At 41.1% G+C, this 23,165-nt stretch overlaps 2 protein-coding genes across 2 annotated transcripts; both read right to left on the minus strand.

Moving 5' to 3' along the window:
- Positions 1–1,897: 1,897 nt before the first annotated feature.
- On the minus strand, positions 1,898–6,971 carry LOC108696870 (chymotrypsin-like elastase family member 2A). The gene is made up of 7 exons (XM_018226561.2): positions 6,867–6,971; positions 6,062–6,159; positions 5,173–5,301; positions 4,867–5,003; positions 3,069–3,214; positions 2,444–2,596; positions 1,898–2,165 (listed from the first exon to the last, which is right to left on the minus strand). The coding sequence occupies exons 1-7, from the start codon at positions 6,969–6,971 to the stop codon at positions 2,148–2,150; spliced, it is 786 nt and encodes a 261-aa protein (XP_018082050.2). The 3' UTR covers positions 1,898–2,147.
- Positions 6,972–11,409: 4,438 nt separating this feature from the next.
- On the minus strand, positions 11,410–18,209 carry ctrc.L (chymotrypsin C L homeolog). Its single transcript, NM_001091989.1, is given in 8 exon segments — positions 11,410–11,564; positions 12,523–12,675; positions 14,046–14,191; positions 15,301–15,437; positions 15,868–15,990; positions 17,646–17,746; positions 17,831–17,919; positions 18,156–18,209. Coding segments are annotated over 8 exon segments (807 nt in total). The 5' UTR covers positions 18,196–18,209; the 3' UTR covers positions 11,410–11,546.
- Positions 18,210–23,165: the final 4,956 nt, after the last annotated feature.

The following is a 23,165-nucleotide window of genomic DNA, read 5'->3' on the forward strand; positions in this document are numbered from 1 at the left end:
AGGAATGTTGGTAGACTTAATGGCTTGTACTATTGAAACTTTCCCATTACCCAAAATTTATTCAAGATGTTTGTTTCTTGTGGAAACCCAATGAACATTTTTTGTGATTAATGGTAAAACTAGCCTGTTCTGTTTGACCAATTACTTTTCTCTGGTGATTTAAATGATCTACCCATGGCTTGGTGTAGATTATAACATCATCCAAGTTAATAGCACTGTACCTAACATGATCTTGTAGGAGTATATCCATAGCTCTCTGGAAAGTAGATGGAGCACCATGTTGTCCAAATAGCATAGCCTTAAAATGACACACGCCACTAGCCAGAACACCCTTGGCCAGTTGAACCAATAAAGGGTTTTACCGAAGCCTTGCAGCCTAAATGACCAACGTAGCTAAAGGTGATGACTACATATTGAGGATATGAAACGCGTCAGGATTGGTGAATGTTTTTAGCTTGCTGAAATAAATACTTGCAATTTTACATACATGTGGACTCTGGAGTGCCAAACCACATCCACTTATAAACTTGCACTGACAGACCATCCCATGTGTGTAAAATGGGGGTTGGCTGGAGGGTACATTCTAAATGCCAGTTAGGGGGAGATTTGGGGTGAGTGCTTATTTGTGCCCTGGGTACTCCTGGAACTATAGCAGGGTGACTGTTACCCCAATGTTTCTATATATCTGTAACCTTGTTATGAGCTATGGGGGCCCAGTCTGAAGGTCAGTTAGGAGGAGATTTGGGGTGAGTGCTTATTTGTGCCCTGGGTACTCCTGGAACTATAGCAGGGTGACTGTTACCCCAATGTTTCAATATATCGATAACCTTGTTATGAGCTAAGGGGGCCCAGTCTGAAGGCCAGTTAGGGGGAGATTTGGGGTGAGTGCTTATTTGTACCCTGGGTACCCCTGGAACTATAGCAGGGTGACTGTTACCCCAATGTTTCTATATATCTGTAACCTTGTTATGAGCTAAGGGGGCCCAGTCTGAAGGTCAGTTAGGAGGAGATTTGGGGTTAGTGCTTATTTGTACCCTGGGTACCCCTGGAACTATAGCAGGGTGACTGTTACCCCAATGTTTCTATATATCTGTAACCTTGTTCTGAGCTAAGGGGGCCCAGTCTGAAGGCCAGTTAGGGGGAGATTTGGGGTGAGTGCTTATTTGTACCCTGGGTACCCCTGGAACTATAGCAGGGTGACTGTTACCCCAATGTTTCTATATATCTGTAACCTTGTTATGAGCTAAGGGGGCCGAGCCTGAAGGCCAGTTAGGGGGAGATTTGGGGTGAGTATTTGCTGTCCTAGATAATAGTGGCCAAATATTGACCCTCAAAGTAATCTTCAACCAAAACAACCCAAAACCACTGATGTTTGACACCCAGTAGAATTATATCCCACTTATTTTATCTGGTGGAAGCTTTTTGCTGTATTATGATAACCAAAGACAGTGTGATGCTTGTCATGTATAGAGTTGAATTAATCCATATACCCAAGTCAACCCTCTGTTGTTTATTTCCTGATTGGGTTTATTTCTATCATCAGTGCAAGTGTGAGTTTGGCTCTCATACCTAGAGAAAAGGACCTCAGTGTCTCAGCAGTCTCCTTAACTGGTCCATATAGAAAGTGTTTGGACCCCATTTTCAGGGGATCCTAAAACTGCCACAAACATTAACTTTAACCAGAGCCATTGGTGAATTTGATCAACACACATTTAAATGTGCATTTAAAAACATCTACTGAGCATATAAAAATGCATATCTCGCATTTATATGCTTTTTTTTTTTTTTAAACGGAACTAAGTGCATTTTTGAGCTCCAAATGCAACCCTCTATTCTGTTCTTTTGAATGCACATTAAGAATAATTAAAAGAATAAAGCCTGTTTCATTTCTAAAGATAAAACACAAGTCTGAATGCACAAACCGACAGTAATTAAGAATATAATGCAACCACTGAGCTAATGGGATTATATGTGCTCAAACATGCCTCTCAATGTGCATTAAACACATTTAAAATGATTTATTTCCAAAATGTATCATTAACCCTCAGCACAATATCTTGGAGCCATGCAAGTCTTAATGAACGCAATTGAAGCAATTTGTCGGATCCAACAAGTTCCGGTCTTTGGGAACCGATGGCAGAGGAATCTTAGTTGGAGGCGATTATCTGGAAGGTGAAACACAGAAAGTTAGAACAGCACAACTGATTTAATTTGTGTGTCCCTTCCTACAAATCTGACACTCTGATATTGTGCCTGAGACACAGACAGAATGATGTATCTAGCCAGGTGGTGGTAGTTCCCCTTTAACATATTTAACCCCACCTCCCATTCGTCCTCAGGTGCTTTCTTCTCACATGACCTTTAATTATATATATTCAAACTAAAATTCCAATGAGATTCAATCATGTCCCATGTAACCCCCCTCCGAGTGCCGCATTCTCACCGTGCTGATCCAGCTGTTGAATTCTGAGACACGAGAGAAGACTGAGGGTTTCTTGGAATAATTGCACCCTAGGGATGAGCCAAAACTGACCACTCCATGGACCTCCCAAGCTCCATGAGTGTTCCTGCAGTTAAGTGGTCCTCCTGAGTCCCCCTGCCAGAGACACAAGGAAATCCTATTCATTAACCCAAGATCATCCCTTACTCCACAGTGATACCTTTCCTACTTGATATGTACCTACTATATAGAGACAGAGACAAGAGGAAAGTGTTGGAAAACAGGGATTAAAGGTACAGTTCAGTGTGAAAATAAAAACTGGGTAAATAGAAAGGCTGTGCAAAATATAAAATGTATCTAATATAGTTAGTTAGGCACAAATGTAATGTATAAAGGCTGGAGTGACTGGATGTGTAACATAATAGCCAGAACACTATTTCAACATTCTCCTTTGGAAGAGACTGATATATTTTTGAAGCAGTGTCCCTGTCACTTTACTGCTTAAGAAACTCACTTGCCTACCATTTTAAATGTTTTTCTTCCCATGTTCAGTAATTTTTGGGTTCCTATCTCCTGCTATTGCCATCTTGCTTTCGCACAAAACTGTGCAGTGACTTGCCCAACTTACATTGCAGCTTGAGGTGATGCCGTCCCCCCCAGCACAGATCATGTTGGTCCGTACACCATCTCCCCACCAGTCCCACTGGGAGCAGTTTTCATGGTCCACAACCAGTAAAAGCCCTTGCTGTAGAATATCTGGCTCTGGGCCACCGGCTGGAATGACAGTTATGTATGTAGGGTGAATGACAGGTATGTAGGATGAAAGGCAGTTAGGGATGCATGATGAATGACAGTTAGATATGTAGGATGAATGACAATTAGGTATGTAGGATGGATGACATTAGGTATGTAGGGTGAATGACAGTTAGGTATGTAGGATGAATGACAGTTAGGTATGTAGGGTGAATGACAGGTATGTAGGGTGAATGACAGGTATGTAGAATTAATGACAGTTAGATATGTAGGGTGAATGACAGGTATGAAGGGTGAACGACAGTTAGGTATGTAGGATGAATGACAGGTATGTAGGGTGAACGACAGTTAGGTATGTAGGATGAATGACAGGTATGTAGGGTGAATGACAGTTAGGTATGTAGGATGGATGACATTAGGTATGTAGGGTGAATGACAGTTAGGTATGTAGGATGAATGACAGTTAGGTATGTAGGGTGAATGACAGGTATGTAGGGTGAATGACAGGTATGTAGAATTAATGACAGTTAGATATGTAGGGTGAATGACAGGTATGAAGGGTGAACGACAGTTAGGTATGTAGGATGAATGACAGGTATGTAGGGTGAATGACAGTTAGGTATGTAGGATGGATGACATTAGGTATGTAGGGTGAATGACAGTTAGGTATGTAGGATGAATGACAGTTAGGTATGTAGGGTGAATGAAAGGTATGTAGGGTGAATGACAGGTATGTAGAATTAATGACAGTTAGATATGTAGGGTGAATGACAGGTATGAAGGGTGAACGACAGTTAGGTATGTAGGATGAATGACAGGTATGTAGGGTGAATGACAGTTAGGTATGTAGGATGAATGACAGTTAGGTATGTAGGGTAAATGACAGTTAGGTATGAAGGATGAATGACAGGTATGTAGGTTGAATGACAGTTAGGTATGTAGAGTGAATGACAGTTAGGTATGTAGGATGGATGACATTAGGTATGTAGGGTGAATGACAGTTAGGTATGTAGAGTGAATGACAGGTATGTAGGGTGAATGACAGGTATGTAGAATGAATGACAGTTAGATATGTAGGGTGAATGACAGGTATGAAGGGTGAATGACATTTAGGTATGTAGGATGAATGACAGGTATGTAGGGTGAATGACAGTTAGGTATGTAGGATGAATGACAGTTAGGTATGTAGGGTGAATGACAGTTAGGTATGAAGGATGAATGACAGGTATGTAGGTTGAATGACAGTTAGGTATGTAGAGTGAATGACAGTTAGGAATGTAGGATGGATGACATTAGGTATGTAGGGTGAATGACAGGTATGTAGAATGAATGACAGTTAGATATGTAGGGTGAATGACAGGTATAAAGGGTGAATGACAGTTAAGTATGTAGGATGAATGACAGGTATGTAGGGTGAATGACAGTTAGGTATTTAGGATGATTGACAGTTAGGTATGTAGGGTGAATGACAGTTATATGTTGGAGGGTGTAAAGGAGAAAGTTTTAAGATAAATGATGTCTGTGCTTAAAGAGGATGTTAACCTTTATATTAACACTGTATATTATAGTTGGACTTGTTCGAACAGGTAGAAGGTCAATGGGGTGTGGGATTTACAAATTTGCACCCCCGCCCAAGTTCATCAATTGACTTGTGCTTTATTGATATGACTTACTTCTTATATTGCCCCAGCCTGTAACGTAGCAGCCATATTGGTGTGGGAGGATGGAACCAGCTGGGGGCAAACAGGCAGGTTGGATGGTGTCACTGAATTCCACACTTTCCTCCAGTTTTATGAGTGAGATATCAAAGCTGGAATAGAGAAAAATAATATGGCCCCTCCAAATTTATTATATACCTATTTAACTGAGCCCCAATACATTGATTACCCCGTACCACATTTGGTAGCACTACACCCCATTACTGGCTGGTTTAATGAGTACCTATATGCCAAAGGACACCCCACAACCAGAGACATTACCCATTGGAGAGACTGTTTGGGTCCCATCTTGAATGGTTGATAAGTTTGATGACGTTGATGATTTTCTGTCCGGATTCAACGTATCGGAGATTGTGTTTCCCGAGCTGCACTCTGTAAGTATTGTATGAGCTGAAAAGTAAAAGAAAAAAGAAGGAAATAGAATAGGGAGCAGTTAGGTCTTGTTATGCTCTAGACTGAGACAGGGAGTAGGTTTCAGATCAAGTCCAAGATTACAAAGTATTTTATTCACATCTGGTTTTGGGAGATGGGCTGTGGATCTTGTATTTTCCAAGACCCAGACGAGAGCAAGAGAAGACCAACATCTTCATAATTTGGTCTTGAGACCAATCTTAACGATTACAAAGCTGAATTGGCCATTTAGAGCTTTTGAATCCCTGTTTGCTCAGTAGGGGCCCACCAGGGATCATTACCAGCATTGGACTGAGGGGTCTGGTGCCCACTGGGGGTGCTTATTCAGGACCTCTCCACCCCAGCCACAACCCCTGAGCCCCCACCTCAGCTGAAAGCCCTCCTGGCCCACAAGGGGGTCCCACCACCCCTGGCCATCACACCCCACATGGTGGGCAATCACCTCAAATATGATAGGAGTAATAGTAATAGTTTAGCAACAGCTGGAGAATCATAGGTTGCACATGACTAATTAAATGTTTTTGTCTCCAGAAGAAGACCCCATCAATAAAACTTTTCATATTGTAGGTAAAGGAAACCAACTGTGGTGCTGAGATGATTCCCCTTCTGGGTGAATATATTGAGTAAGCTCCAATTGTCTATTCTGTTTTTGTTCTAAATGACTTCTAACGATTCTCCATCTTCTTGTATTCCTTCAACCACCCAAATAATAAGTTGTCCACACCCAACATTTACATACCTGATACAGTGAGCCGCAGTTAGAACCCAGTTGGATGCCACAAGGCTCCCCCCACACGTGTGATACCAGTAGCCATTATACAGGTACTGCAGGGAAACCTACAGAGAAGCAAGTAACAGGCTGTTATCATTCTACTGGACTCAATGAATCTCTAGGAGGCACATTGATCACAACCCTATGTCTAGATAATCCAGAGGCATCTGCAAGGACATTGTGTATAGTCTTCTCTTTCTAGAAGAAAACTGGCCATTGTAGATGGAGCCCTAGCCTGGAACACTGGTATTTGTGTTGAATTCAAGGCAATTTTTTTCAGGGCCCCCAATTCTATAGCGCCCGTTCAGTCACGGTTAGAATTAAGTTAGAAGAATATGTAGGATCTCATCCTTGCAGATGTTCTAGTAGGGGTTCCAGGAGAATTTAGGAAAGCAAATATTCGTTCTCCCCAAATGTCATCCTAGCTGTCCATGAGGTGGGTGCCCCTGAGTCCATTCAAGCAAACTCTATACCAGGGTGCTGGGCACTGAGTACACAGACATTTAGGTGGGTCAGAATTTTGAGTGGATGTTACAAAGTGTATAAGTTCGGTGCCATTTTTGCAAACACCTTACACTGCAGTAAGCAGATGTGTGGGTTCCACGTCAGACTTTTTCCAGGGTCCCCCAAACATTTTGATACTTTTCAGTATAGTAGATGTATCATCTAATAAATCTGAGGTTCAGCCTGGTTTCCAGCTCCTCCTACAGAAATCCTGCTCTCCCTGGTGTGACCTCAATTCAATGTAATCATGATATTAATTGCAACTTACCTGCCAGGGCCAACTGTGTGGAACCACGTCCTCCCCATTGACCACTCGGGATACCACAGGCTGGTAGGTGGGCACCCCACAACTGAGCGCTGCAGGGAAAAGCATGTATATATATATATATATATATATATATATATATATATATATATATATAGACTGGAAGAGCCTATGTGAACCCATACCTGCACCCATTCATTGGTCACAGTAGTTGCTGGAATGTCAGGGGGTGGGCGGTTTTAATAAAGGTTCTTATTTATTGTTTCTTCGTAAAATAAAAGTTTGAAGAACATTTCCTTTAGCTGCCTGCCTCTGGTTATGTATCAGGCTGAAAGAAAGGGAGCCTGAGCAGCTTGCTAGATAGTACAGTTGAAATTCATTATATGAGATTTTTAATGAAACTATGGACACATAAAATACTGTAGTGCTTCTGGATGGTGATAAATAAAATGTAATTTGCACATCCCTTACAGCCCTTAAACAATCCATAGAATTATCCAGAGAATTAAAAATGAAAAAAATTAAAATGTACAATATTGGAAGGCACCCTAGAGACCTACCCCCAGCCACGCACAGCACCAACACCAGCAGTGGAGTCATGTTCATCTATGCAGTCCTTCTGCCTTGGGCTTTATTTATCCACACTTTTTATCAATCTTTTGCCCTATTTTGGGTCTGATAAAGTTTTTTTATTTACCGCCATCAAAATGTTTGCTAGAAAAAAATGTGTAAAAGACACATTTTTTCCCAACTGAATGTTGCAATATCAATCTTATACAATCTTATATTCAGCTCTGCAGCAGACTTTCAACCATAAATGGAGGTACCACACATAAGCACCCATAATGACAAGGTAGGTACAGTATAAGGACAAGGTAGGCACAGTATAAGAAAAAGAGTATTACCATAAAAAACAAATTTTTATTCAAAAATCATTTTAAAAGAATAAACATACAGACCCCATCAGCAGCGTAACTAGAGGGGGGCGGGCCCTGGCGCGGGACGTGCAGCCGGGCCCCACCCCCGTCCTTACACCCGGAAACGGCTGCATTTACAGCCGCATTAGGTAATGCCTAATCGCACCCCCTGCTCCCCCGGTAGTTACGCCACTGGACCCCATGGTAATCCGCCTTACGTGTTTCATACCCTCTGGTACTTAATCATAGGCATGCCTTCAGGAGACACTTTACCCACTATAAAGCCACCAGGCATGGAGGTGTCAGCCGACGACATACTACTAGTAAATAGCTGGAGTAATATATATATATATATAGGTTTTACCTTGACCTGAGTATGGTGATTACAAAGTGATCTCCACCATTACTAGTCATGGGAAACATGTTTATGCTCTGTCTTTTTATCAGTGAGTGTGAACAAAGTACATCCACCCATGTGTAAGGGGCCCAGTCTGAAGGTCAGTGAGGAGGAGATTTGGGGTGAGTGCTTATTTGTACCCTGGGTACCCCTGGAACTATAGCAGGGTGACACCCCAATGTTTCTATATATCTGTAACCTTGTTATGAGCTAAGGGGGTCCAGTCTGAAGGTCAGTTAGGGGGAGATTTGGGGTGAGTGTTTATTTGTACCCTGGGTACCCCTGGAACTATAGCAGGGTGACACCCCAATGTTTCTATATATCTGTAACCTTGTTATGAGCTAAGGGGGCCTAGTCTGAAGGCCAGTTAGGGGGAGATTTGGGGTTAGTGCTTATTTGTACCCTGGGTATCCCTGGAACTATAGCAGGGTGATACCCCAATGTTTCTATATATCTGTAACCTTGTTATGAGCTAAGGGGGCCCAGTCTGAAGGTCAGTTAGGGGGAGATTTGAGGTGAGCGCTTATTTGTGCCCTGGGTACCCCTGGAACTATAGCAGGGTGACACCCCAATGTTTCTATATATCTGTAACCTTGTTATGAGCTAAGGGGCCCAGTCTGAAGGTCAGTTAGGGGGAGATTTGGTGTGAGTGCTTATTTGTGCCCTGGGTACCCCTGGAACTATAGCAGGGTGACTGTTACCCCAATGTTTCTATATATCTGTAACCTTGTTATGAGCTAAGGGGCCCAGTCTGAAGGTCAGTTAGGGGGAGATTTGGTGTGAGTGTTTATTTGTACCCTGGGTACCCCTGGAACTATAGCAGGGTGACACCCCAATGTTTCTATATATCTGTAACCTTGTTATGAGCTAAGGGGCCCAGTCTGAAGGCCAGTTAGGGAGAGATTTGTAGTGACTGGCATTGTAAATATTATATTATACAGTTATTATTATTATTATTATACTGCATAGTATAGAACTCTTTACCATCAATAGTGGTCTGTTCCCCAATAATCAGATTAAAATGGGGGCCTTTGCAGATCTGTCAAGAGCGGACCCCATGAGGTCATTGTCCAGTTGGATTTTCTTGCCTGTCCAATAGATACGCAACTAATTTTCAGGCAGATGTGGACTTGCTTTAGATGGATATTCCTTCTGAAATCCTATTTTGTCTTTCACCAAAAACACACACTTTGCCATTCCTTTTCTAAGGTTAAGTGGGATAATTATTATTACTATCATCACATATTTATAAAGGGACAACAAATTCTGCAGGCCAGGGCTGTACAGTAAATGGGTGTGTACACTGAAGAGTGTACAAAAGGCCTAGTACAAAAGAACTTACAATCTTAAAGGAGAAGTGTTGTGGGACACAAGGTGCAGGGCAATATCAGTGATCAAAGTGAGAGATGAGCCATTGAGCATTTCCTTCTGTTTTTTGTCTATAAATAATGGCTTTTATCGTTTTTAGCAGCTGGTCAACTCCAGAATGTGGGTTAGACCAAGAGCTGGCGGTTTATTTGTTGTTTTGTATAAAATGGCAGTGGCATATAGTTAATGGTGCCATCTTTCCTTCATGCAGAAGCCAGGCTGGGGACAGAGTAGTCACATCAGGGCTAGGACAATGGCGTTGAGATTGGGTTGAACTCGGTGGGCCCCTCCGACCCAGACCCACTCCCCATACCATTCCCTGACCTCCCCTCCTAGCCCAGAATGCCTCACTTCTTTTAGGAAATAAGGTACACGTAGGGCCGTTGGAGGGAGGTTACGCCTGGGGCAGCGGGAAGCTTGGAGATACATATATACATATATTGCAGTGGGAACTGCTATGAAGATCAGGGCCATTCATTTATATTTTATCCTGAATGGCAGTGGAAGCCAATGTAGAGACTCACAGAGGAGGAGCAGTTACTGAAGTGGATGAGCCTGGCAGCTAGGGTTGCCACCTGTCCGGTTTTGACTGGGACAGCCCAGTTTTTTGAAAGGCTCTCTGGGTCAAAACTGCCTGCCCGGTTTTCCAAATTAGGAAAACCGGGCAGGATTCCCAATGATGTACGTGGGGATTGACCAATCACGACTATAACGTCATAGCCCCACCCCTGACATCATTACCCCCCGGTGCTGCACAACTCCACCCCCATTACATCAAGGCTCTGCCCCCTGCCAATATGTGGCAACTCTACTGGCAGCAGTGTTCTTTGTGGACTGGGGAGGTGCCAGTCTCTCGAGGAGAGCGTCAGTTAACTGAGAGAGCTATAGTTGTTGATAAGTGATTGAATGAACTGGTGGCATCTTGGGTGATACACGATTGTATTTTTTAAATTTTCCTAAGCTAAAAGTGCCATGATATAGTGAATGATGTACCCCCTGTTATAAATGATAAGGATATTATAAGTACAGAGTAGTTCCATGACCATTTAAAGGAGAAGGAACAGTCTTTTTACCTGGGGAAGCCAAAAGATAGGCACCCCCAAGTGATCGCATGTACTTACCTGAAAACCCGGGCCGATGCATCTATTAGGAGAAAACTGCACCGGCCCTGGATTCTTCCAGTGAGCACCATGGAGCAATTGTCTTCTGCTTCTTCTTCTTCAAATTTCCCAGGGCAGACGCATGCACAGTAGAATGAAATAGCGGGCTTTTCTTTTAAAGTTTGGCTTTTTGGGTTTACTGTGCATGCGCACCCGGGAGAAGAAAGAAGAAAGAAGAAACCGGAAGCCAATTGCTCAATGTTTCAGGTAAGTACATGCGATCAATGACTTTTGGCAACCCCAAGTAAAAAGACCTTTCCTTCTCCTTTAAAGGTACAAGGCCAAAGACCCAGTGCTTTTACACAGGTCATGGATCTCCGAAGTGATTTCTAATATCCTTATATCTTACAATAGGGGGTGCATTATTTATTATAATACACACGTTTTATTGAGTCATGTGACAGAAAAGACATCATTAAGCATAAATAATAACTAATGACATTACTGAGACCCACTTATAAGGATATCATTTACAGGATATTCATGGCTCTTTTTTTTTTAATAACCAACTAATAATCATTGTTCCTAGAGAAACCGTATTTATATTATAGCTACTGATTTGTAATTGTGAACTACCATCCCTAAAGACTGTCAGCTTCCCGGTCATGTACGTAAGCGTATGATACATTATACAGTATCAGTGCTGAACATGACAATAAAATAGAGAAAAAAAACCATCAAGAAAAACGAAAAGTCTGAAAATGTCTCTTTGCTTCTGTCATTTTATTGGCAAATACAAACATGGAATGAAACAAGGTGTTAAAGAAAGTACGAGGGATTCACGAAGCAGACGTCCAGGTGTTGGGGGATACGATGGAAGGTCTGGAAACCGGCATCGTTCTTAATTGCTTGCAATTTTCTGCAAATAAAAGACATTTATTTAATGCTGAACTCGTATACAGTAGGTTTAGTCATAGGCACTCGACAGTTTCTATGACAGTTTTAAGAAATGAGGGAAAATAGGATTTTTCTAATGTGCTGTTGGGTGGAACTCCATCTGGAAACTCTATGCAATAAACTGTGAGGCTTCTTCAAACTTGTCACAGGGGGTCACCATCTTGGAAAGTGTCTGTGACACTCACATGCTCAGTGGGCTCTGATTGGCTGTTGAGAAGCTAAGCTTAGGGCTCGTCACTAATTATCCAGCAGAAAATGAGCTTCCCTGGCTGTAATATAAGCTGATGCTACAGGTTTGCTGATTATTCAATTCTGATGCTAATTGCACTGGTTTCTGTGCTGCCATGTAGTAATTATGTGTATTAATTACTAATCAGCCTTATATTGTGACATTTCTATTCTATGTGTACTGTATATTGTGAGTGGCTCCCTAAGCTCAGTAAGTGACAGCAGCACAGAGCATGTGCAGTGAATCAGCAGAAAAGAAGATGGGGAGCTACTGGGGCATCTTTGGAGACACAGATCTTTACTGCTAAAGGGCTGTGGTTGCCTTGGGCTGGTACAGAAGCACAAAACATCACATACAACATTTCTACCTACTTCTTTAGATAGGCTTTAGTTCTCCTTTAAGTAAAGGGGCTTGTTGTATATAACATGGCACTTACACTTATCTTAATGTGGAGTAACGCAGGCTAAGAAAAGTTATCTTGGCCCCTCAAGACCAAACTAACAAATGCATGGGCCATGTGTGTTTGTCCCCTTCTCCAGACTGGCCAGCTGATATAATGTGCCCGTTTATCTTCTGAGCAAGCCAAATGAGCAGATCTTTAGGTAAATAGCCCCCATGATCTAATAGAACATTGTTTGAGCAGAAGCATCTCTGCGACTGCATCCATCAGTATCATGTTGTACATTCTCACCTCGTTTATCCAGTCGTTGTAAGCGGACACACGGGTGAAGACGGTTGGTTTCTTTTCATAGTTGCAACTAAGGCCAGAGCCGAAACTGACAATGCCGTGGACTTCCCAAGATCCACCTGCTGCCTGGCAGTTCAGAGGGCCACCAGAATCACCCTGTGGGGAACCAAGACACCCAATGAAGAAGACATTCCTGCTATTTGTCCCTATATCTCAGCAACATCATTCTGTGGAATGTACATAGAGTCCTTTACTAAGAAATCTCAGTATGATTCCATTTGATTGGGACGTGGAGTTAAAGTATTGGCCAATCAATGGGATAGTTGTCAGTATTTATATGCAGATGCCTGACTGTACCTATTGTCTAGACTTACCATCCAGAGAGTCTTGTACTAGAGTCTCTTACTAGCATATAATGCCCAGCTGGAACAGCAAAATGTAAAATTCTATTGACTATATTGCTCCTTCCATGTGTCTTGAGACTATTACTCATTAAAGGGGAACTATCGCGAAAATGAAAATTTAATATAAGCTTCATCATGCTGAAATAAGAAACTTCCAAAATACAATCTATTAAATATTCTGTACAATATTCTCTACTGTTTCTGAAAAAATCAAGTTTATCTTCACTATTCCTCTCTCAGCATCTGTTTCTCTTCATTCTCTCTTCAGTTGGTTGTCAGATATTTATTGATAGTTAGATCCAATATATCTTATAGTGGGGAACCTTTTACCACCTTTTTGCCTAGAAGATGTATTAGAGCTCACTCTATTAAACTAACCAGACATCATGTCTCTCTACATGCAGGATTTGTGCAAAAGGCAGTTATTTTGTTAGATTGTGTTTGTACTGGAATCAGTTATTTGAGTGAGCTCTAATACATCTGCTAGGAAAGGAGCCCCCCCTATAAGATATATTGGATCTAACTGTCAATGAATATCTGACACCCAACTGCTGCATGAAGGGAGAATGAAGAGAAATAGATGTTGAGAGAGGGATAGTGAACATAAATTTGCAGGTCTGGATTTGGGGAGAGGCCACCAAAGCCTAGGCCTAGGGCGGCAGGATTTTAGGGGGCAGCATGCTGCCCAACCACACCCACATTGTTTAGAAACACTGGGGAGGTGCAGGAGATTCGATAGTTTCTAAAATTTCCTGTATGCCAATCCCCATTGCTCTGGTCCCGATGATGAAAATTTGATTGAATAAAAGGGAGGGTGACGTCGGCCCTAGGGGCGCCTGCTATGTAAATCTGGCCCTGTAAACTTGATTATTTCAGAAACGATGCAGAATATTTCATTGATTGTTTCTTATTTCAGTTTGCTGAAACTTATATTAAACTTCAATTATTGCGATAATTCGCCTTTACGTTTTCAATTCTACTGAAATGTAATACTGATAAGCTGCCCATTGTGAACTACTGTAGCTTGCTGTGGGCGGCCATTGTATTTTTTCCAATATCAGGTTGCATTGTGGGATTTTAGAGACATGTGTGGCCCCCACAAGGGCAGACCGTGGCACTTACATTGCAACCAGACACGATTCCATCACCACCAGCGCAGACCATGGTAGTCTGAACCTGGCTTCCCCACCAGTCACGCTGAGTGCAAGTTGCATGGTCCACAACGGGCAGAAGGGCTTGTTGCAAGTTGTCAGCAATAGGTCCGTTGGCTGGAAACAAGGAGAATGGCAGGATTAGGCCATGGTCTCTCAGGTGTCTAAGGGCTCCTGCTTTGTATCTATGTCTGTTGTTGTCAGGGATGAATTTAGGGTAGGACAGAGCGGGCATTTGCCCTGGGCCCCAACCAATAGGAGTCAGCTTGATTACAATATTGAGCAAAGTACAGTGTACATAAACCATATAACTGGTTAGATATTTTGGTATACATCAGCTTTTGGCTTTTGAACGGAAGACCATGTTGGTAGTAGCAGATCAGCAACAGCTGGGGGTTGCAGGGTGGACATTATTTAACAATTTATTTCCACATGCTTTTTAGGCTTTAGTTCCCTGTAAGTCGTGTTTTTATAGGTCTGAATTCCCTACCACTGCAGTTGAACTGAAGAAGCCACTCAGATGAGTGGTGAATGTTTCAAGGAAAAAGAAGAAGGGTCAATTTGAAATTCGAATTTTTCAGTTTTTTTATGGTCAAAACTGTCAGAGTTGATTTGATTTTTGAGATTTATCACACTCTGGCCCTTTAAGAATTATAATTTGACCATTAATGGGAGAGGTCCAGGGGTCAAATTTGAGTTGTTTGTAGCCTTCCTGACATTCAAGGTTTTTTTTCGGAGAAAAAACATGTATCGAGTTTGCTTGAATTGAAATTGAATTTGATTAGAGCGGTTTTCGGGTCGTTTAAATTTTTCCGACTTTTACAAATTCGATTTTTTTTTTAAAAAATAAATCTAACCAAGTCAAATTTCAAATTCATTTGAATTTAAGGGAGTTTAAAAAACTTTTAAACCCTTGATAAATGTGCCTCTAAATGTCCAGTTGCTTTTGACTTAATTCTACTAAATAATGTATATCATGACCTGCATAAATGAGAAACTTCATAGACATGTCTTAATGTTCCTTTAAATCCCCATAACTGCCCCAGAAAAATCACAGAGGGAGAATTTGCCCCATTGTAATAACTGTAATCAGGAAGATAGACTCAAGTGCAGGAGATTTAAGGGCAACAATATGTGCACCTAACACTTTTGGGTAAAAAGGTATGTACATAATGGCTTCCATAAACAGGAGGTAAGTATTAGGCTCGCTAGAGTATATGACTTACTGTAGAGGCGTCCCCATCCAGTCACAAAGCAGGGGAAGTCATTAGCCAGAAGGGCACCACTAGCTGGAATGCAGGCGGGTTGGATTGATTCACTCAAAGGAGCAGGTTCTGACAGTTTGATCAGAGCAATATCATTGCTGCGGGGAAAAAGGGTTACAATTAATAAGGTAAGGTACATTTGAAGGCTGGCAGAGGATGATGGGACTTGTATTTCAACAACAGGACAACGGCTTTCAGGCAGGCATAAATAAAGACTTGAATACTGTTAGTGTCTATATCATGCTAAAAGGAAATTTGAAGGTTATTGGGCAAATTAAGACCGATCTTAATCCAGGCCAATAGCAGACTCCCTGCAGTCTACAGGTCCAGGTCAAACCAACTGACTTTTCATGTGGGATGATCAGTGCTAGTGTGAAAGGTCAGACTAGGCATGGCAGAGACTGGGTGATCTTCTGGTACTCTTTCAGCCCAGTCTGACCCGAGACAAAGCCAATACATCACTTAGATGCAAATGAGAATAAAATAAGGAATAATCAGCCCAACTGCCAGACGTATCCCTAAACTCACAGAATGAAAAAGGAATTCCACTTCTCATGGACAATGATTTTTTCAGGGGCGATAGCGATGGAATCTGCCTCATCTTCCCTCAGGTTGTGCTTGCCCAGGAACACTCTGTAGACACGGCCAGAGCTATTTAGGACAATAATAAAGAGACATTATTAGCTTGGAACAATTCAATGCTATACATGGAAAAGCAGACTTTTAGGTGGGGGGTAAGTTGCTTTAGCTAACCAAATGTTTCTTTCCAAGTGATCTGGGAAATGGATATTTATTGGAAAGATGAAACTGATTTCTTCTTGGTTGACTCATAAACCAGATGTTTCCTAGAGGGCCACTGACTTGGGCTAACTCAATGGTTTTCTTCTGAATGATCCATAACTCACATGTTTCTAGAAAGCGAAAGACTTTGGTTAACGAAATGGTTTATTTCTGGATGATCCATAACTAAGATATTTTCTAGAAATCCATGGTCTTGGACTATCTGGATGGCTTTTTTTCTGGGTTAACCAAAACCTGGATATTTCCTAGAAGGAATTGGAAGGAATTTTCCTAGAAAGCCAAGGTATTGGACTGAATGGATTCTTTCTGGGGTAACCAAAACCTGGATGTTTCCTAGAAGGTCCAGGAATTGAGCTTACTACATTTTTTATTTCTAAATGATCCATAAATCAAATGTTTCCTAGAAAGCCATGGTCTTGGGCTATCTGGGTGGCTTCTTTCTGGGTTAACCAATACCTGGATGTTTCCTAGAAGGAATGGGGCTTACGAAATGTTTTAGTTGGTTGACCTCACTAAGTCTAGAAATCCTAAGACTTTGGTTAACTAAATGGTTTATTTTTGGATGATCCATAACTAAGATGTTTTCTAGAAAGCCAAGATCTTGGACTACCTTAATGAATTCTTTCTGGGTTATCCATAACCTTTATACTTCCTAGAAGGAATCGGGCTTACTAAATGGTTTAGTTGGTTGATCCCCACTAAGTCTAGAAAGCCTAAGACTTTGGTTAACTAAATGGCTTATTTTTGGATGACCCATAACTAAGATTTTTCCTAGAAAGCCAAGGTCTTGGACTGAATGGAATTTATGTGTTAAGCATAACCTGGATGTTTCCTAGGAGGCCCAGGAATTGGGCTTACTAAATGGTTTATTCCTAAATGATCCATAAGATCAGATGTTTCCTATAAAGCCATGATCTTGGACTTTCTGGATGACTTCTTTCTGGGTTAACCAAAACCTGGATGTTTCCTAGAAAGAATTGGGCTTACTAAATGGTTTAGTTGGTTGATCCCCACTAAGTCAATTGTTGAGCAATCAGTATAGAGAACAACAGATGTCCATAAAACAGATGTTTCATAGGAGGCCTAGGACTTGGTTTCTTTCTGGGTGATCCATAACCCAGAAGATGTTTCTTTAAAAAATATAGTATTGCAGATGCTGAGTTTGGACTTTCTGCTGAAAATTGTGGGAATCATAGGGGTCGTTACCTAGTTTGTCCAGGGGCTGGAGGTACTCTGCACCTTGCACCAGTTAAAAATTGCAACATGAGTTGTAGAGCACAGCCTTGGTAGACACTGCCTAGGGCTGATACTTTGCATTAACCAGAACCCCCGCTAGGGCCCTTGATACACTTGAGGACAGAGGAAGCTGCTGTTACTCCTTATACTGATTTTCATCCGTAACAATTGATTAGCCAACTACTGCGGTGCCCCCAAATGAATCATGTTGAATTGATGTATCTGCCTCACACAGATGAACTATATCAAGTGCTGTATTTCTATTTTACCTGATGCAGTGGGCAGCAGTCAGGACCCACTGTTCAGAAATGAGGGTGCCACCACAGGTGTGTCCCCAAGCTCCACTGGTGCCCTGATACTGGAGAGAGATCTGCAAAACAGAAGATTTTACGTCAGCAAAACTTGCCTGAACACCATCAGTACAATGTCTGACACAAAGCGGTGCCTTCCTTACCTGCCATGGCCAGCTGTTTGGCACTACATCTTCTCCACCAACAACCCTGGAAAGTTTGGGGGACACAGCTGGAACCCCGCAGCTGTAGGCTGAATGTTGAGGAAGTAAAACTGGGTTATGATATTACTGAACTGAAAACTGCATCCACTTGCAATAATAGGAACCTTGTTTATAGACACAATGATTAATATGAACACCATAGAGTTGAGGTTCCTCAATTACAGACAGGCTTAGTCTTTAGAGAAGTCTCACAAAGAGGTTGTGCTGAATGTATATAATGGATCTATATAACAAGTGCAAGACAGAAGCTGAAGGTTGCCCTTACCATAGCCCAAGCAGATCGCAAGAAGCACAAACTTGAACATTGTGAATTTGTTACCCTGTGGCGAGGTCTGGTGGAGCCTTATGGTATATATACAGTTTGTCCCGTCACCCACCCATCGGGTTATTAATTGGAGGAGGGAGGGTCAATAAGGCCAAATCCTTATTTAGATATATTATCCTTGGATGATAACAGAATATTGACTTTACAAGTGTTTTGTTGCAACTTTTGCAAGTTAATTATGTGTGCAACACAGGTGTGCAATTCACAAACAATAAGGGATTAATGATTATATGTGAACACAAAATTCTTAGCCTAAACTCACTTTACTCATATTAACTACTCCTGGCACCATTGGTTTTCCCATATAGAAGACTTCTTTTCTTAGCTGTACTTTAACTCTCTGTGTGTAGGACTTCTGGGTCATGCGGTGGTGCCAGCCCTACTCGAAATTTGACTGGGGTTTTATTTTAGATTTATCAGATTTATCAAGGGTCAAAGTTAATTTTGAGGGAATTTTTGTAGTAAAAAAAATTCGAAGTATGATCGTACGATCTTCAACTGAACCATCCCAAAACTATATATTGTCTATATAGCATCTATATAGTCTTGCATGCTTTGTAAACAGAGGATTTGGATGTACAAAATCGCATTCAAAGTGATCCATATAGATATTTGCATAAGTTGGAGCAACGTAGCTTCCCATCACCGTCCCTTGTTTTTGATGGCAAAAGTGGTCTCCAAACATAAAATAATTCTCCTTAAGGATCAAACCAAGCAGTACTATAAGGAACCGTTGAGCATTTGGAGAAAAAACATTGCTAGACTCAAGTGCATCGGAGACCTTTAACCCTGCATTCTGCATTATGGATGTGTATAAACTCTTTGGGTCCTATTTACTAAAATTAAAATTAATTACATTTTTTTCTTAAAGCAAAGTTGACCCAATTCCCTTCATTTATCAATCATTTTTCTAGAAAACTTTGGAGTAAAAAACTCGAGCAGCTATTTGTATCATACAACTGATGCTTCAAAAACACGATTTTACCGCATTTCATTGCGAAAGTCGAACAAAATCCCGTCTTTTTTGGACTTTATTGGATTATCCAGCTCAGATCCCAATGTCAAGAAACAACTTCAGGGACATCTGCCATTAACTTCTACATGACCTCAACAGGTTTGAGATGGAGTATTTTTGGATTCGGATTTTTAGCAGCTTTGGGGTATGATAAATCTCTAAAAATTCAAGTATTTATTTCACCATAAAATATGAGATTTCCCCCTAAAAAACACACCATAAAAAAATCGAGGTTTAATAAATGGCCCCCTTAATGTCGATAGTGGCCACAATAGAGTCATGTACTACCTCACAAAATATCCAAGACTTCATTTGAGGAATGAAAGTTTGTAGCAGTTTGTCTAAATTGACAGACAATGGGTTTAAAACGGAGTCATTACTCGCTACAATGGGGCATCCTGGAGGATGTTATAGATCCTTGTGGATTTTCAGAAATGTGTAAAATACTGGGGTCACCATGGAATTGTTGTTGAAGAAATTGTGATTAGATCTTCATTGATCACACCATCCTCCAAGGCCGTCTTAAAGAGATACTGACACCAGAAATTAATCTATTTTAACATCTATCATAATATTGCCTTTGAAAGCAACTTATAACTTTGCCATAAAGTATTTGCACATTGCTTTTACATTACCTGTCTGATGCCCCATGTTCCTGTGTTAGGGGGGCTGCCATATTTGTGCAGCAGGAGTCTGTTAACATTAGAAACTTTAAAGGGATACTGTCATGGGAAAAAAAATATTTCAAAATGAATCAGTTAATAGTGCTGCTCCATCAGAATTCTGTACTGAAATCCATTTCTCAAAAGAGCAAACAGATTTTTTTTATACTCAATTTTGAAATCTGACATGGGGCTAGACATATTGTCAATTTCCCAGCTGCCCAGGTCATGTGACTTGTGCTCTGATAAACTTCAATCACTCTTTACTGCTGTACTGCAAGTTAGAGTGATATCACCCCCCTCCCTTTTTCCCCCCAGCAGCCAAACAAAAGAACAATGGGAAGGTAACCAGATAACAGCTCCTTCACACAAGATAACAGCTGCCTGGTAGATCTAAGAACAATGCTCAATAGTAAAACCCAGGTCCCACTGAGACACATTCAGTTACATTGAGAAGGAAAAACAGCAGCCTGCCAGAAAGCATTTCTCTCCTACAGTGCAGGCACAAGTCACATGACTGGAGGCAGCTGAGAAATGGATTTCAGTGCAGAATTCTGCTGGAGTAGCACTATTAACCGATGCGTTTTGAAAAAAACATGTTTTCCAATGACAGGATCCCTTTAACTGACAGACTGAGATGGGACAGTCAGGTTGGCAAAACAGTCAGGTTTAGGAACTTCTACTAACAATTACTTACAAAAACAAACCTCTCAGCAAAAAAACGATCAACATGACCTATAGGTAACTTTTATGTGCATTCATATTTTAAAAAGTAGTTTTTTAGTGTCAGTATGACTTTAAGTAACGCCTCAGTTGCATCCTGTAACCCTCTAATTTCTGATACACCATTTCATCACTGAGTTGGGAGAAAATTCCGTTTATATAGTAATCTTTATCAAGAACTACTAATGCATCCCCTTTATCTAGGGGTTTTGAATACACGTTGTTTCTTGTGACAATTAATTCAAGCTGGGATCTCTCCCTAGCTTGGTTGCATATTTCTGAGTCTTAAAGCAAATAACTTTAGGTTTATCCGTTTGGTTTTTGTCATCTGACATGTTTTTGAGGATTAAATCAAGTAATATTTAGAAGTGGCACAGACACACACACATACAAACCCTTGGATTTGAGAACTGAATTTGATGTGTCAATGGTAAAACAACACAAAGCAGGTGGTGCGCTCACACAAGGCAGGTGCATGACTCTCAGAGAATTCAGAGCAAGGGTAAATGCTCCTGATAATTCTTCAGCCAATCTCCTTAAAGGGATACTGTCATGGGAAAACATTTTTTTTCAAAATGAATCAGTTAATAGTGCTGCTCCAGCAGAATTCTGTACTGAAATCCATTTCTCAAAAGAGCAAACAGATTTCTTTATATTCAATTTTGAAATCTGACATGGGGCTAGACATATTGTCAATGTCCCAGCTGCCCCAAGTCATGTGACTTGTGCTCTGATAAACTTCAATCACTCTTTACTGCTGTACTGCAAGTTGGAGTGATATCACCCCCCTCCCTTTCCCCCCCAGCAGCCAAACAAAAGAACAATGGGAAGGTAACCAGATAGCAGCTCCCTAACACAAGATAACAGCTGCCTGGTAAAACTAAGAACAACACTTAATAGTAATAACCCATGTCTCACTGAGACACATTCATTTACATTGAGAAGGAAAAACAGCAGCCTGCCAGAAAGCATTTCTCTCCTAAAGTGCAAGCACAAGTCACATGACTGGGGGCAGCTGGGAAATTGACAAAATGTCTAGCCCCATGTCAGATTTCAAAATTGAATATAAAAAAATCTGTTTGCTCTTTTGAGAAATGGATTTCAGTGCAGAATTCTGCTGGAGTAGCACTATTAACTGATGCGTTTTGGAAAAAAAACATGTTTTGATGACAGGATCCCTTTAATGCCACTGGCTTTTCTTTATATTAATCAGATCAGTATGAGATGCTTCAACTTGATAAAAATGGCAAAATATGTGAAAGGGGGGATTTATCTAAACTGGCGATTTTTTTACTCTGTAATCAACGAACTGACAATGAGTTATGATCCGTCAGAAATACTTTGATAAATAGTAGCAAGATGCTGGTTGGTTGGGTTAATACTCCAAAGTAAAATTTAATCCAGGTTAGTGAATTCTCTATAGATTTGCACCCAAGTGCTTTGTTTGGGGTACCACAATGTAAACACTACAGACAATCTGGGAGAGGGAACCACCTGCTAAAGTTCCTGAATAAACACAGTCCAGTGTCTCCATCCAGTCATGTCCAGTAGATCTGCTGAACGGATAGTGATTGAAGGCAAATTCAGCCACACCACCAGGATAAGATGTGCAAGCCACTAATTAATAACCTCTGAAACCCATTGGCTATGCGATTAACATGTACCAACCAACACAGCATATTGTGAGGAAGGATTAAAATACCAAATATAAGGTTGTTAACATTTTTTTACATGTTAACATAGCAACTTAAGTTGACAAAAAACCACATGTCCATGAAGAATAACTGTTCATGTCTATATAAAATCTTCCTGACTGCCAGTTTATCCAGAGGAATGTAAAAAACCATTCTGAAGCTTCTCCAATTTGCCTTAGAGGGGGGAGTACTTTTCCAATTACCAAATGTTAATGTTTTAAAGATACTGAAATTGGTCTGTCCTGGTCCCTAACTATTCCCTCCACTGCTTCACCTGACCACGCAATGTTGTATTAGTCAGCTGTCCTCCAGCAATAACTCCAATTCCCACAATACTTTGCATGCTGCTTGATTAACAAAAGAAGGAGAATCACAGAAGATTGCAAGGCATTGTGGGAATTTGAGCTAAATTGCAGAGCAAGTCATTGCTACTGCTTGTTATGGGTAAGATTGATCGATGATGTCCTGGTCCTCTAGGAAAGGTTATCAATAGAAGTTCCAAAAAGAACTTTCCTCTAATGGCATGTTTATGTGCTGACAGAAAGTATTTACTTTATATTCACTGCTCACAGTTGCTGTTCCTTTAATTTTTCATTAGCTGTAAGTACTTCCTGTTACCTCACAGAACACTCTCCCTTGCTCTCACATTTGCTGTAAGTACTTCCTGTTACCTCACAGAACACTCTCCCTTGCTCTCACATTTGCTGTAAGTACTTCCTGTTACCTCACAGAACACTCTCCCTTGCTCTCACATTTGCTGTAAGTACTTCCTGTTACCTCACAGAACACTCTCCCTTGCTCTCACATTTGCTGTAATTACTTCCTGTTACCTCACAGAACATTCTCCCTTGCTCTC

This window comes from Xenopus laevis, chromosome 7L (genome assembly GCF_017654675.1).
Source record: "Xenopus laevis strain J_2021 chromosome 7L, Xenopus_laevis_v10.1, whole genome shotgun sequence".
Taxonomy (NCBI): domain Eukaryota; kingdom Metazoa; phylum Chordata; class Amphibia; order Anura; family Pipidae; genus Xenopus; species Xenopus laevis.